The sequence below is a fragment of the Adelges cooleyi genome, unplaced genomic scaffold, assembly GCF_023614345.1.
Source record: "Adelges cooleyi isolate 19-005CV unplaced genomic scaffold, UGA_ACOO_1.1 ACOO_flye_CR_arks_rails_tigmint_CR_PRNA_23, whole genome shotgun sequence".
NCBI classification, from domain to species: domain Eukaryota; kingdom Metazoa; phylum Arthropoda; class Insecta; order Hemiptera; family Adelgidae; genus Adelges; species Adelges cooleyi.
In genome coordinates, this window is record NW_026095893.1 from 2,751,134 (window position 1) to 2,767,893 (window position 16,760).

The 16,760-nt window shown below is 29.1% G+C and overlaps 3 protein-coding genes across 4 annotated transcripts; 1 reads left to right on the forward strand and 2 right to left on the reverse strand.

Moving 5' to 3' along the window:
* Positions 1–1,415: 1,415 nt before the first annotated feature.
* Positions 1,416–5,504, reverse strand: LOC126836052 (ring canal kelch homolog). The gene is made up of 11 exons (XM_050569027.1): positions 4,959–5,504; positions 4,718–4,870; positions 4,426–4,654; positions 4,143–4,318; positions 3,971–4,067; positions 3,719–3,875; positions 3,536–3,648; positions 3,055–3,354; positions 2,834–2,974; positions 1,745–2,000; positions 1,416–1,685 (listed from the first exon to the last, which is right to left on the reverse strand). The coding sequence occupies exons 1-11, from the start codon at positions 4,988–4,990 to the stop codon at positions 1,501–1,503; spliced, it is 1,839 nt and encodes a 612-aa protein (XP_050424984.1). The 5' UTR covers positions 4,991–5,504; the 3' UTR covers positions 1,416–1,500.
* A 2,092-nt stretch (positions 5,505–7,596) lies between these two features.
* On the forward strand, positions 7,597–13,643 carry LOC126836051 (probable ATP-dependent RNA helicase kurz). 2 transcript variants are annotated; one of them, XM_050569026.1, is made up of 15 exons: positions 7,597–7,743; positions 7,859–8,098; positions 8,161–8,350; positions 8,416–8,631; positions 8,691–8,826; positions 8,918–9,240; positions 9,304–9,536; positions 9,623–9,843; positions 9,908–10,129; positions 10,920–11,143; positions 11,230–11,461; positions 12,288–12,425; positions 12,856–13,027; positions 13,100–13,197; positions 13,267–13,643. In XM_050569026.1, exons 2-15 carry the CDS (start codon positions 7,881–7,883, stop codon positions 13,341–13,343), a joined length of 2,700 nt encoding a protein of 899 aa, XP_050424983.1. In that variant the 5' UTR covers positions 7,597–7,743; positions 7,859–7,880; the 3' UTR covers positions 13,344–13,643. The 2 variants fall into 2 exon arrangements, with proteins under 2 accessions (XP_050424983.1, XP_050424982.1); XM_050569025.1 differs by lacking the exon at positions 7,597–7,743 and having other exon boundaries at positions 7,750–8,098.
* LOC126836053 (uncharacterized) lies at positions 13,177–16,210 on the reverse strand. The gene is made up of 4 exons (XM_050569028.1): positions 15,907–16,210; positions 15,029–15,145; positions 13,563–13,679; positions 13,177–13,497 (listed from the first exon to the last, which is right to left on the reverse strand). The coding sequence occupies exons 1-4, from the start codon at positions 15,934–15,936 to the stop codon at positions 13,396–13,398; spliced, it is 366 nt and encodes a 121-aa protein (XP_050424985.1). The 5' UTR covers positions 15,937–16,210; the 3' UTR covers positions 13,177–13,395.
* Positions 16,211–16,760: the final 550 nt, after the last annotated feature.

Below are 16,760 nucleotides of genomic sequence, written 5' to 3' on the forward strand. Positions count from 1 at the left end.
ATTCAATTAAACAATTCCAATTTCCACATAATAATACAATTTATTTTTATTTTTTTAGTGGTACTGATTTATTGAAATCAATATTTAAATTATTCAAGGATTATGAGCATAGCATAATTAACCCGCATACTGATAGTACATTTTGGATAGATTTATTAAAATGAATGAGTGATTTTTAAAAATGAAAAATTTGTTTTTAGTTATAGGTAACACTTAAACGTTTAAAGTCTATGGTCGACTCAAAACATTTTTTTTTTTTGTGGAAATATTTTAATTAAACAAAGTCTTACTAAAAACAAAAATGGCTAAGCATTTAGTAATATGTTTAAATCATTTTCGCTTTACATTTTTTCTTTTTTCTTTTTATTTTAATGTCATGTTTTATAAGAAAACTCCACATATTATAAAATGAGACGGAGCATATTGGGGTGTGGGAGGTCGTCATAGGTATTACAGGAATTATTATAACGATGCAAATATGTAAATGGTAGAAATATTAAATATCAATAAAAATATAAATTATAAAGGTAAAATTGTAATTACTAATTTTAATATTAGGGTGGATAAGTGCAGGACTGATCGTCTGCGTCTATAATAATAGTTGACGTTGTTACCCATGTATCCTTACTAACAGAATTTTGACGAAAATATTTTGCAGTTACCTATCTCTGATGATTCGCTCACTGCTTACGCATAGCAGCTTGGTAATTTACTACTGTCAATTTATAATTTCCCCATTTTTTGGGGTTTTTTCCTTAATAAAAAAAAGTTTGACCACAGATTTTTGAGAAAACTGTATATGTACATATAATTGTACATAGTATATAACGAATATATTTATTATTTTTTAATTAAATCATAAAATTTGTCTTATATTAATAGATATTCATACCTTGGATATTTTTTATTACTACTAGTATGAAATAATATTGAGCTAGGATTATATTAAAAAAGTTATATGTGTGTTATTTCTGCAGTAATTTGACTTTCAGGAATATTTTCATAATTTTTTTAAAAAGGTGTTAGCCTGGTTTATTAACTTTTGTTGGCAGACAACTATATAAATTTGTGTCCTGGAAAATTTGTTTGTTTCAATGGTTTTTCTTTGCTTTCTGCATAAGAAGTGTAGTCTTTTCTTTTCCCAAATAACTGCCCGCTAGGAAATAAAAATGTCCACTGCAACAATACTTAATCACATAGTCTCACCATTTTCATAATACTTATTAAAAATATAATGTATACTTTTATATAAAAAAAATTAACTTTTCTACTATTTTTAAATGAACTAAATAATGTACCTAAAATATACATCCAAATACATCCATTTGGCAAGTTTAAAGCCAAATAATAACAAGTTGTTAAGAAAGTGTTAAAATTATATTTTTTATAAAACAATAACAATTAATTTTTTTACATTCTTATACACAGCTTATTTTAAAACTAAAATTAAAATAATATTATGTCACTTTTGAGTGTTTTAAAACAATAAACCTACATAGTTCAATCATTAAAATGCGGAGGCTTATCAATAACTGTAACTCCAGCATAACTTCGACCAATATTCATGGATGTATTCAATATAGCCCAAGTATTAGTGTTTGGGTTATAAATTTCTACTGAAGCTAAATTTGATGCTCCATCATCACCGCCCACAACATACAACAAACCAGCCAATGCAATCACTCCTAAATTGAAAGAAAAAAAAGAACAATACTTGCAATATATTTTTATAATTTTTATTTACCAGCATTTCTCCGACACATATGCATATCAGCTATAGATGTCCAAACTCCAGCACTTGGTCTATACGCTTCAACACTATTGCGAACTTCAGGTCCATCATGACCACCGACTGCATACATCACACCATCTAAAACTCCTACTCCAGCACCACTGCGTCGTACACTCATTTCAGCAACTGGTGTCCACGAATCGGTGCTCGGATGATAGCATTCAACTGATTTTAAACATTGACGAGATAGACCATCGTAGCCTCCAACCTATATTATACAAAAAAAAAAAGTAGTTCAATAACATTTCATACTGTGCTATATACTCATACTTTTATTATAAATTAAAATTAATAATATTCAAAAATACAGTTTAATTTGTTTGTTTTTATAAAATGAAACAATATTGATCTATATTGTGTGATATAAAAATGTACAAACTGCTACACATAGTGCTGGGTAAAATTTATAATAATTTTATAATAATTTATGATAATAATTTGTTCAGTAAATTTTTTTGAAAAACAGCATATTAAATGTTGTTGACCTCAATCGCTGCACATGACGTTATTAATATATTATCATAATATAAATATATTATCACATGGCAAATATATTTTCTCATGATAGAATGCTACATGAAAATTTTAGCTAAGAACCAAAAGTAACTCGTGACTTTTTTAACTTAACAATGCCAAGCCTTATAAACAGATGTAGTATTTACATTTAATTTTGAGTAACAATACAATATGTACAAAAATATTTTGAATGAGTACTTAATTTAAAATGTTTGAATATGTTCATATTTTTAACTTGATAATCATTGGATGTTTCTGATTTGATGCTGAAGTTTAAGACTCATTATTGCAGAGTCAATCTTTGTAACGATAGTCACATTGCACTGTTGCTACTATATTGATTATAGTAGTATAATAGTATACTTGAGTATAGTCGCACCAGTGGAATGGCGACTATTGTTCTGGAAATGAACTCTACAATGAGTCCGTAACGTCAGCAACTAATCAAAGACATGGATACATCTGAAGATAACCAGTTAATAATATTTCAATCTATTAAAGCTTTAACACATTAATTATATTTACCGCATAAAGTAAGTTATTTAATACTCCAACGCCAACACTACTTCTTCTAGTTGACATATTTGAGATCATTCTCCATTCTTGAGTATTACAGTCAAATACTTCAGCACTATTTAAACCACTAGTGCCATCAAATCCTCCAACCTATTAAAATTGTAATTCTGTAATACATTCTTTTAGGATATTTCATAATAAAAAATTGTTCAAAAAATAAAATTACTTACTGCATAAATACAATTGTCTAGTACAGCAACACCTAATGTACCTCGTCTAGCTAACATGGCAACTGTTGGTACCCAACATGGAGATGGTGAAGATAAATCTAACATATCAACAGTACGCACTCGTAATGAACCATTAAAACCTCCCACTGCAAATACTCGTCGGTCTTTTAAAACGGCTAGACCTGCTCTACAACGGCGCGTGCTCATTTCTGGTCCTGATTGCCATCTATTGGTTTCTGGATCATACCATTCTACACTACGAATTGCTTTTGGTGCTTGACCACCTACTACAAGAATAACCTGAAAAAGATTGAATTTTATCTTTACTACTTAAAAGTCTCAGAATTTTTACCAAACTCAAAGTCCAACAATCTTATATAATTAAAAGTCTTATCACAATACAGTTTGGCTTATTAAAATTAAAAAATAAATATTAAATAATATTTCTTAAGTTTTAATTTTTTGAAAGCAATCTACTTACTTTAGGCAAACCAACAGGTTGTCTAGGTTTTGTACGAATTGTTTTAGGTATAGTGCCAGGTTGCTCAGATTTTAATAAATGAAAATTCAATGCTTCGATTATATAATCTTTACCTACAAATATTAACAGTTTTTAGTTAATAGTCACTCTTACTGATTTTTGGAAAACCTGTGAATAACATACATTCTAGGCTATTTTTTAAGAGAGGTTCTTCTTCTACTCTTTTAAGTAAATATTCTTTAGAAGCCAATGGCAAACGAACGTGTTCCATTAACTGTGGTAAAAATTCTTTTCTTATACTTGATTCATTATTTACCCAACAAATTACACACTCGAATACCTATGTATAAAACATAGATAATACAAAATGTAAATTAATATTACATAATATGAAATTACTCTACAAATTAAAATTTTATAACAATTGTAATATACTTTTTCTTCAGATGGAACTGTAAGTTCATCGCTTGAGATCAATTTTATTACTTGCTCGGGGGATAAAGATAGGAACTCATCTCCTTCAACTACCTCTCTGTAGTAAAATAAAAAAAAACCTTCTTATCGATGGAATAAAAATATGTTAACTTAAATTATTAAAACAACATACGAAAAATGTTGTTGTATGTACGATTCAGAACTTGATAGCAATTCCATACATCCATGAAGATCAGCAAATGATTTGATACCAAGACAATTTGTAGGATGCAGCTGAGTTTGTAAAAAATCACAACATGCATCTTGAACATCATGTAGTTGTAATAGATTAGCAGCAGGTAACAGAATCTATAAAAGGTAAATTGTTTTTGTCAAAAATAATAATTTGATATTTAAATTATTTATATACAGTGTATAGCTATAAATTAATAATTAGACCATCATACATTATTTACCTGTACATTGTCTTCAGTGACCATGATTTGAGCAGTATAAATAAAATCTATCAATAACTTTAATGCCGTAGAATCTAGTTCTCTAATTATAACACGGTCTTTATTACTTTCTTCAAAACTAGTAAACATTGCATGGAAATATGGACTAGTTGAAGCTAAAATTATTTTATGACCACAAACTACAGTACCATCATCAGCTTCTAACTTAATATCACATAATAGTTCATCCCTTTAAATAAACATTGATCAATTAAATATTTATGTTTCAATGTACATTTATGAAAATCTTTACCTGCGAAGTGATTGTAAAATTTCAAATGCACGAACTGTATGAGAATTGTTTCTGTATGGAGCTCGTTCTCGTCTACACGACTTAGGTATCTGTTTCTGTGAACTTTCATCCAACGAATTTTGGCTAGCATATCGCAACAATAATCCTCCTCCACTAAACATAATAATAATATCAAACAAAAACACGAATACATGCTAATAGTACAATATACATTTTGTGAAAAAATCTTTGAGATATTTACCCAGAGTTACTTGATATGTTATCTCCCTCCATTATACACTTTTTATAAGTTAGAATAATAGTTCACTTAAACAATAATAACGCGGAGTAGCGAACAACAAAAATAATGCTCTACCTACAAAAACTAAATAATTCACAAGTATTCTGTAGAGTATACTGGTTTTAAGTTTTTCATGTTTAATGTTTATCAGTGATATGAAGAATGAACACTGGACTGTGGACAAAACGCAACGTTTACGATTATAGAAATAGTTATCAATCGATTTATTTCTTCCAGTCGTGTCTGGTGTCCACACATGGTCAAACAAAAACAAATATAGGTCAAGACTGTGGCGGGTAGCCCATTATTGTCATTCCATTGTGTACAGGCATTATTAATAATACCTACCAACTCAATGATTTAAAGGTACTATGATTAAACTTATACGCCTAATTATCATTGCAAAACTAGGGAATAAAACAAATTTATATAATAGATCGCTTTTAAAAAATTGTCAATATAAACAATTTAAAAAAATACTGAATGTCCAGTAATGGCAAAGAGAAGAGAAAAATACACATGCTACTAATTAGTTCTATAATAGCCAAGTCCAGTGACTCAATTGGGGGGGGGGGGGAGAGCTTCGCTAATGGTGCCATACTACACTTACTGACATATTTTAAATAAAAATGTTAACTTTACTATTATTATGTATTCTTACAAATTACATATGTAAATACCGAACAAACATTTGACCAAATCAACTCACAAGCTGCTGTTAGTCATTATATATAACTATTCTAAAATCAATGGCCAAAGTAATGTAATGTATGCGACTATGTGCATTTTGCACATACTCTGATGCACACGAGACAAAGACGATGACAACATCCGCCATGCAACCCTTCACCTAAGAGTTAAGACAACTTAATTTCACTATTTTTATAACTTATAATTCATATAAATACTCCATGAATGAAGTACTTAATTTAAGTTTGTATTAAGTATTTAATCTACTGTTTAACTGTACTATTCATTATATCAAGTTATTGTCAAACGATTGTGCTGTTTCGGTGAAAACCATCTGCCTTCAGAAACCAATAGCTTTGTCCTGGACGATCTACCTACCGCACTGTCCAGTGTGTTCTGCTAGTTATTACAGAAAAGAATACTCGAAGAATAGATTATTGAAAATACAAATAGTAAGATCCCCATGAACATTATAGAGTACTAATCAGTGCACTGATGATGGATTAACATATTATTAGTATTTTACTCTTTTTTTTTTTATTGCGCTGTCATAATTCAAGGCTGGATTCAGGGTTGTGAGGGCCCAGGGACCCATAACAGGTTGAGACCCCTATGACTAAAGACTAGTTTCCCTGAATCCCCAAAAATGATTAAACGCAAGTAAACTATATTTAATATTTTAAAATTATATTTTACAAAAATAAGTATAACTAGGTATGATTTATAATACACTTTAAAAAAAAAAAATTAATTAAAAATTCAGGATCATTTTTAACAAAAAATACCTTCTTTGTTAAAAAAAAAAAATTCTAAAAAACAGTGTTTATTATTAAGTTATAATAATTAGTAAACTTTCAGGTTTACTCAAAGGCCAGTAAGTAAGGAAAAAAATGCGCCAAACCACATGTCAATCGGATTAAAATTAATTGAACTACATGCGTGCGAAGTATTTCTTTTTTGAGAAAAACGCGTTTAAAGTAGCCAATTTTCCAAGTTTTCGGCGTGCGCTGTTTGTAGATAACCTCCAAGATTTGAAATTTTTTTTGGCATTTTCATGCTAAATTTTATGATTTTTTCAACAAATAATGTGGTTTTATAGTCAAAATATCGAATCTCTTTCATAATACTACCACTCAAGTGTCAAAATATTAAAATAAAAAGTATATTTGGCCAATTGAATGAAAGGTAAAACGTTTACGCGCGCGGTCGTAGGTATAATATATTAACTGCGCGTAGCACGGTTTGGAACGCGCCACTAGAGTGCGCCTTTATTGGTACACCATAAGTATATTTAGACTTAAAATTTCAATTTAAAAATTTAAGAGAACATTCTACAAATGATAAACTAATTTTCTAAGGCCTAAGCAATAAAATAAAAATGTATAAAATGTTTTATCACACGACCCTTCTTCTTAAGAGGACGTCACACAATAACAACAAATAAATAAGTAGACCTTTATTATGTGAAGGGCTGCGGGAAAAAAAGATCAATGTCAATTTTTTTTGAAAATGAGATTTTGGTATCAAATTATTTGTATTGACGTATTGTATCTTTTTATCGCTCGAACCAGGGAAAAAAACAGATTAGTCGAGAGTAACGACCGCCGGTAGTTTAGGCATATAAGCAAAATGTACTACGTTTTGAAATTAAATACATGATTTTCTCAAAATGAAAAAAAATTGATATTGATCTTTTTTCCCCGCAGCTCTTCAAGTGGGTACGACATTTGCCGTAATCGGTAATACACTTTATACTAAAAATATGAAATGTTTTGGCAACCCAAATAATGGCGCGTACTTTTATGATGCTTCATGTGATAACAGGAGTTATCTCCTTCTCAAACCTTATCTAGTTATAAAAAAAAAAGTAAATAGTATAGAAGTCTGTGATTATAATATATAATATTATCTTGGCGGCGACTCATAAGAACCCTTGTAACTTTTCTAAAGTTTTCCTTCTGGTTATTCTGTGATTATAGTATCTTTAAGATATAAAGTGATATGATAACAGATAAACACCACATGCAGCTCACTGCTCAATAGTCAATATTGAAAAGTTTGATAAACCTTTACTTTTATATGAAAAAATACAGAATACTATATTATTTAAAATACTGAAGTATTTCACAATATCTAAAAGTTTATTAGTTTTGATTTCAATTTTATTTTAGGTCTAATATATAAAAATTAACAATGAAAACTTCTAAAATTGTCCCTGTTAAGAAACATACAATGCTAGTCAATCGTACTGCAGAAATTATAGAATCAAGATCAAAACTTCCAATTATCGGTGAAGAGCAGATAATCATGGAAGCAATTCAAGAGAATGACGTTGTAATTGTTGTTGGGGAAACAGGAAGTGGTAAAACTACACAACTGCCACAATTTTTATATGAAGCTGGATTTTCGAGGTATAATTATTTAAAATGAATTCTAAACAGTTAAGATTTTTTAATTAAACCCTTTTTTGTAGTGAAAATAAATTGATTGGTGTCACAGAGCCCAGGCGTATAGCTGCAATTTCAGTATCTAAGCGTGTAGCTGAAGAACTTAATTTGTCTTCAGATATTGTTTCTTATTTAATACGTTTTGAAGGCAATGCAGGACCCAGTACAAAAATTAAATTTATGACTGACGGTGTATTATTAAAAGAAATTCAAAGTGTAAATTCATTAAATTAAATATAGTGTATAAATGAATGTAATTTAATTTGAAAAATTGTTTTTAGGATTTTTTATTAAACAAATATTCTGCAATAATATTGGACGAAGCTCATGAAAGGCGTATTTTCACCGATATACTAATTGGAATATTATCTCGTATTATCCGGTTACGAATTAAAAGAAACAACCCTCTTAAGCTTATTATCATGTCAGCTACACTTAAAATTGATGATTTTTCAAAAAATGAAAAACTTTTTTTACAACCACCTCCAATTATTGAAGTAAATTGGCATATTAATCATAGTTTAAAAAATAATCTATTATTTAAAATTATTCATAGTTGAGTTCGAGGCAGTTTCCAGTAACTATACATTTTAACAAATATACTCCATTTGATTATTTAGCTGAGGCTTATACTAAAGTGTTTAAGATTCATACTAAACTTCCATCTGGAGCTATTTTAGTATTTGTGACAGGTAATTTTTGAAACTGATTAATTATTGTGATATAATTTATACTTGATTACATTAAATAATAATTTTTAAATGTTTGTTTAATTTTTTTTAGGAAAATTAGAAGTTAAACAATTAGTGACTAAACTCCGTAAAACATTTCCTTACAAAGACAATATATCGAAAATAGCATACAAAAAAACTAAAAAAGGTGTAACTAAGTTTGAGTTAACTGCGCCTTTGCCAGATATTAATTTAGACGATTATGATATTGAAATGCATTCTGAAGATGAACTAGTGCTGTCAGACAATTCTAGTGATTATGATAATGATGCCGATGATTGTAATGAAATACCAAGTAAAATGTTGAGATCTACTAATTCTCCTCTTTGGGTTCTACCACTTTACTCTATGCTACCCGCTAACAAACAGGCCAAGGTACATTATTATTTATAAATGATAAAAATATAGTTTTAAATAGTTTCCTTTTGTTTTAAATAGATTTTTGAACCTCCACCTGAAGGTTGTCGATTATGTGTTGTAAGTACTAATGTGGCAGAACTATCATTAACTATACCTAATGTTAAATATGTGGTTGATACTGGGAAAACCAAAATCAGAGAATATGATCCAATAACTAGTATTTCTAGATTTTCAGTAGTTTGGGAAAGTAAAGCATCTGCTAATCAACGAGCGGGACGGGCTGGAAGAACTTCCCCAGGACATTGTTATCGGTAAAAAAAAGATAACGGTTATTACCTAATTAAATAACATATTGTAAATCTATCTTTTTACAATCATTTTTATAATTTGTTTAAAGGTTATTTTCTTCTGCTTTATTCAATGATGAGTTTCCCGAATGGAATTTGCCAGAAATTCTAACTACTCCTATTGATAATGTGATTTTACAAATGAAAGCTATGAAAATTGATAAAATAATTAGTTTTCCATTTCCAACACCACCAGATAAACAAATCATTGATGAAGCTGAGAAAAGATTAATTTTACTTGGAGCTTTAGAACCAGATAAAAATTTAACTGGTAAATAGCTATTTAAATCTTTATTAGGTGTAAAGAACATGTTATTACAACTTTCTTTTTTTAGAAATTAACAATATTACATCTCTTGGTAAAAGTATGGCAGCATTTCCATTATCTCCTCATTATTCAAAAATGCTATGTTTATGTAATGACCGTCATCTACTACAGTATATGTTATTTATAATTTCGGCTATGTCTGTTCAAGAATATTTACCAGGAGATGATGTAGAAGCCTGGAAAAAAACAAAGCTTTCGTGGATAAACAAAGGCGAACATTTACTTTTAGGTAAATATAATAAAGTATTATTTTATAGTTATTTGACTTCAATCTTTACACATTATTAAATATTACATGTGCGCAAAACATGTGACACAGTGGGCCATTAAAGTTAATACATTAAAGGTACCATAAGCGTAACAACAAGGCCCAAACTTAAGAAGGCTAAGTCTCTAAAAATTTATTTTAGCCACAATATTCTAACTCCTTTTTTACAAACTTAAATTTATTTTATTTTTTAAGTAAAAAAAAATAAGCTGTAAAGCCCACAAATTAAAGTACCCAGTTTCACCTACAAAGAAGCTATGGGGATGAGCTTTGTAGTTTTAATTATACTAGTATTTCTCAACATTTTCCAATGTTGTAAGAGAAAATTTAATACATAAACGCTAATATGGGTTTAGAAAAAATGTAGGAACCGAAGATGCTTTATTTGACATAACTAATTTCCTGTAAAGTAAGAGGGAAATAAAAATCCTTATCTCTTTTAAATTTAGAAAATACATACAGATAAAGGGTCAACTTTATTTACGATTATATAAACAAATTTAAACTCTTTTTTAGTACAAAGGTATTCTGCCCTGCTAAGCATGTGTCGTAACTTGAAAAAAATCAATTGTACAAGTTTCCTGTAGCTAATTTTTTTTTTTGAGATGCACTTTTGCTCAGCAGGGCAATAAGCAGGGCAATTAGCATTTAACTATCATATATCTGTTATATTTTTATTAATCATTATATTCACTATTTTTGATAAAAAATTCTCTTACAATGTATGTTCGTTTTTTCATTGTACAATTAGGTGATCCAATGGTTATTTTACGTTCTATGGGTGGAGCCAACCATGCAATGAAAAAACTTGGTTTAGGTGGTCTACAAGAGTATTGCACAAAAACTGGTTTACATCAGAAATCAATCTTGGAAGCTTGGAAACTTAACAATCAATTAATAACTCAACTTAATATGAATGTTCCATCATTAAAATTGGAAACTGATGTAGAAATGATTCCACCAACACCCATTCAAGTATGTCTTGTTAATTATTTAAATATTTTAACATTTTGTAAAAAATGAATAAATAAAATAATTTTTAGAAAATGTTGTATATTTAGGTGAAACAAATGAGACAAATCATATTGTCAGGTGTGGTAGATAAAGTTGCTAGGAAGTTAACACCTGAAGAATTAAAAAGAAACAATATTAGACCAAGTAAATCAGCATACTACTCATCAAATATAACAGAAATTATTTACATCCATAACAGTAGTATATTGAAAAGAAGTAAACCAGATTGGTTGGTATATCAGGATATATTTGAAGTAGAGAACAAAATGTACATTAAAGGTACATATATTTTTCTTATTAATACCTTAAAATCTATCATTCTGTAATAAATTATAGGCCATGTGGTATAAATCTAGTTTATTGGGCACCCTTTTATTTCAATTTTTTTTCAAATCAATAGTACTTTAATGCCGATTACAAATCTGCAAGAATTTTTTCAGGCGAACTTAGTTTGGGAGTTATAGACATTTGAAATTGACATAAGCGGGCATCCGGTGGTGCATGTATACACTTTTTTTTATTTTTATTTGTTTAATCAATTGTAATTTTAATGCTGATTACGAATCTGCAAAAAAAATTTGCCGAACAAACTTTATTTGAAGATCGCTGCAATCGACATACGCGGGCGCCTGGTGGTGGACGACTACCTGCGCTGCCGACGGGTCTATTTTCCCTGGCTCTGTCTGATAACAATTATATAAAATCAAAAAATATAGTGTAGATGTACACTGGTGGGTGCCCACGTATGTCGATCTCAGGGGTGTTCAAACGTCTATAACTCCCAAACTAAGTTCGTCTGGCAAAAAATTCTTGCAGATTCATAATCAGCATTAAATGTACTATCGATTTGAAAAAAAAAATCGAAACAAAAAAGGGGCCTGGTAAAGTAGATTTGTTCCGTAGTAGTGGTAGTATTATAACTACAAGAACAATTCAATGTATCGAGTCTTATTTTCCAAATTGTTTAAAAAATGTTAAACAAAACCACTCATAGTAAATTTATTAATTTTCCCTCAATCTACAAATCCTACCTTCAATTTAAGCAATGATTGTGTAATTATATTAACTTATCAATTTGTATAGACAAAATATGTTTATTACTTAGGAATTACTGCTATTGAGCCAGAATGGTTACCAATATATGCTACAAAGTTGTGCAAAACTTTAAAAATATTAGATGAACCCAAACCTAGATATTGTGATGAAACTGGAAAGATGCTATGCACAATCGATGCAACCTATGGTATTTATTAAATTACGTTTATCTAATTTTTTCATTATACCCTTTATTTTAATATATACAGGTAAGCAGTGCTATACACTAAAACTGCAAATAGTTTTTCTGAGGAATTTGTGCCATAAGAGGTACCCTCATCTTAGTTTATAGATAAACTAGGTAGAATCCTTATAATGTCGGTAACTAATATTGTGTACTCTAATTACTGCTTAATTGTATAATTTAAAATCGGTGAAAAAGTAGACTGTCATGTAAATTGTATTAATTTTAAGTTTTTTTTTTTGCTATTTTTATATGTGTTAACCAAGAACATATTTTTAATTGATTTATATTATATTGAATACAATTTACTTAATAAAATCTAAATGAGCCATTTGAGCTATTTAATACAGTAAAATTGTATAAATTATTATTATTATTATTATTATTTTTAAAGGACACGCTGGTTGGAGATTACCACATGCAGAAATTGAGTTTCCAGATGTGGAAGAGAAGTATTGTTGGCTAGCTTTCTTTATACTCAATGGTAAAGTGTTCCCAAAACTTGTTGATTTTACTCAGCATTTGTTATCGAAACCTGATCTTTTATTAAAGCCTCATATGAGATAGTAAGTTAATAATAAAAACTTACCGACATTACTTGTTTTCATTCAGTTACTAATAATATTTATATGTTATAGTTTAAAAGAATCATTTTACTTAGTTCCACAAACTTTGCAAAAAAAAAATGATGACTCGGCTAAGAAAATCGCAGAAAGTTGGAGCACAAATTCAAACTGTAATGTTTATAACATTTTGATGTTTTTTTATTTTACACGTATAATATTATAAACATTTTTTTCTTTAGATTTATTGGATGAATATTTGAATTGGTTACCCAAAACGGCACATAAGGAGGTGAAATCTATATGGCCACCTCTATAATGTTTTATCAATTTAACACAATATACTCCAAAAAAAGTAATTTTTCAGGAATTTAGCTCTTCATTTGTTCATTGATTCCATTATCCTCGTTAATTAACATTACACCTGAACTGTTTTGGTTGATAGTTGATTTTTTTGGTGTTTGTTGTTTTTTCTAAGAATGAAAGTTATTAACAATTAACGATTTGTAAATAACCTTAACAAAAATAAATAAATTACTTTTTCTTTCATAACGTTTCTTAATCCAGTAGTTTGTGTTTGGCTAATAGATGTCATCAAGGATAATGTAGGTGCTGAAAGCTCTAAGCTTTTCAATTCATTGAGCATGTCAGATCTCTGAAACATCATCAACCAATACTTGTTATGCGTTTAATATTTTTAGCACTATATATCAACACTTTAAAGTAATTGAATTTGTTTTTCAAACGTTTTTAAATTTTTTTTTCTATAAAATAATATTATAAAAAAAATACTTTATATTATTTTGGTCCTACTATTTTAATTAACTTTCATGGCTATACAATATAGTAATGGAAATTCGAAAATTTTAGCTATTAAATCATATTAATGCTAAATATTAATACAATATAAAGTTGTGTATCCAAGCAAAATGTTTTTGATGAAAATTAAAAAAAAAAAATGCCTAACTTTGCCGATGAAATACTTTCGAGTTCTTGTTTTTCGGACTTTAACAAATACGAAATCCAAAAGCAATTTATCTTTTCGGTTTTGTGTTTTTTTTTTTATATATTTCTATTAAAAACTTTTTATTTGAACACATTTATATATTGTATAAACTCCTCATTCTACAGGGTTGTTCAAGTTGGCTTAATCCTTTCTTTAGGACAACATGAATAACTCCTGAAAATTTCTGCTTGATCTGTTGCTGAATTCTGAAGTTATGGACATTATATGTATACAAATTAATATTCACACATATATATATATATATATATATATATATATGTATATAGATTTGTATACAGTATTTATACAATTATTAAATGGCTAAAATAGCATATTTAGTGAAAGTCCGGATTTTCAAATTTACATCATTAGTATAATATTTTGTATGAATTGTGTTCATATAGATTCAATAAGTAGACTATTTGTGACTTTCTCCACTTAACAAAACACGTGGTTCGTCTTCTAAGTGTTAACAAATCTATATACATGTATAAATTAATGTTTGTCCTTTATGCGTTAGTACACCATTGATCCGATCGCCATGAAACTTTGGGAAGTTGTTGAGTACACTCTGGCGAACCTAACTAGCATATTACTTTTCGAAAATTCCACCCCTAAGGGTGGCCTCAAACACGAACTTCGTACTTAGAATACGAAATGAAAATAAATTAAATGTTTTTAACCATGGTAACCACGGTTCGAGCAAATGGTAGGTGATGATTAAATAAAGGAACAGGCCGATTCTATGTACCACGATTCTGGGCAAGCTTTTAACTGTTGGAACGGGATCTGGGACTGAGACTAGGACACTTGAGTAAGAGGATATAATAACCGAAAAAAGTGTCACAAAAACGCTGTCACGCTATTATCTGATAAGAGATTAGAGATGGGGGTGGGAATGGGGATTTTTTTACTCAGCCCTGGCAGACTAAATCTCGGGCAACGCCGGGTCCGGATAGCTTGTGGTTAATATATTATAATTTATAAACTATAATTACCTTTTGACTTTTTTGCTTTTTTTCTAAAACTTTTGTCAAAGCTTTCTTTTGTCTGCTAGTTAATTTTTTTTTTTTAATTGTATTCAAATTAGTTTCTTCTACATTACAATTTGTTTTCTGAAACATTTTGAAATTTTAAATTATACACCTAAAAATATAGTTATTAATTATTAATGTTAAAATATATAACTTATAATTAAAAATGCTATAATACATTTTTTTTTACAAACAAAAATGTAAAACCTATAACTTTATACTTGATTACATTAGATTAATAGATAAAATATTATTTATATAGGTAGGTATTATATTTTTATTAGATAAATGAAAAAAATAATAAACACTTTAAAAATATATTCCGCTCCCAGTACTTACAATTTGTCAGGCATGTTATTCAGTGAATAAGACCAAACTTGTCTAATATTTGTTTTTTTCCATTAAGCACAAGCTTATTTATGGAGGACCATATTACATAAATGGAGAAATTTGTGAATGGTGAAGCAAGAAGGGGTGTAGTTAACCTACGTATAACTCTAACAGTGATTTAGGCATGTGCCCATACATTTGGACCACATCACTGCCCTGACTCAACTGTGCTGTTTTTCGTATTTATAGAACATATTTTAATCACAATAAAAAATGATAATATAATTAATATTTTAAAAATGCACGGTTTGAAATTATAAATAAACTTGAAGGTATTTAAAAGAAAAAAAAAATGGAAAGTGAGCCTTGGTACAATGTATTATTTTTCTGATGATTACTATAGCGCCTTAGACTTAAACATTTTAATTGAATTACTGTCTATTATCTACGTAAGTAATGTCTCCAAATAAAAATAACCTGAACATTTCTTAACAATTATTATGTCAACTTACAGGTGTACTAGTTGCACTTTTCTTCTTCATTTTGATCTCAACCAACTTGCAATTTACCTATTAAGTAAGATAGATTATGTATACTAGACTTGATAAAAAAATACTGTGGCTATATTCACGTTGAATGACCCATAACAGATATTTAAAATTTATATTATTAACGGTAAAGTGAACATTAAACATCTATAACTCCAAATTTATAATACAACAGTTATAACTTAAGCTTTTAACTATTAAAACACAGTTGAGACTTCAGTTATCAGTTAGCTGATAGTACCTAATATTAATATCTTGCTGCTTGCATCAATTATAATGAATAATTGATAATGAATCGCTACCTTTTGTTCCACAAATTTTTTATTCTACGAGACATTTGTTCCATAGACTTTTATCCAAGATTATGGCTTGTTCCAATCATAGCCCATATACTACCACACGGAGCATCCGGGTAGGATGCGGGCGGGTGGTGCGAGCACGACTATTGTCGTAGCAGTGATACCACTGAGAAAAGTATAAATTATTGTTTATTAGAATTGTACAACATTATTTTGTTTTGTTTATAATAGGTTACTATATTATTATGAACAGTTATTACTTATTACAATATTACAAATATTTATTGATTCTGAAGGTACATATCAATTATCATTTATCATACAATACTTTTTAAGCCGTGCACCATATTTCTTAAACTGGAAACTCGAATGCGCAGGAACAGATCGCCTCATGACGTCATCGGGTACCGCCGTCAGCGCAGCGCGACGGCTCGCTGGAACTACATGCATGCTCCGTCTAGTATTATAAGGTCTATGGTTCCAATAGACATTTGTTACAATCACCTTATTTTCCGCTAA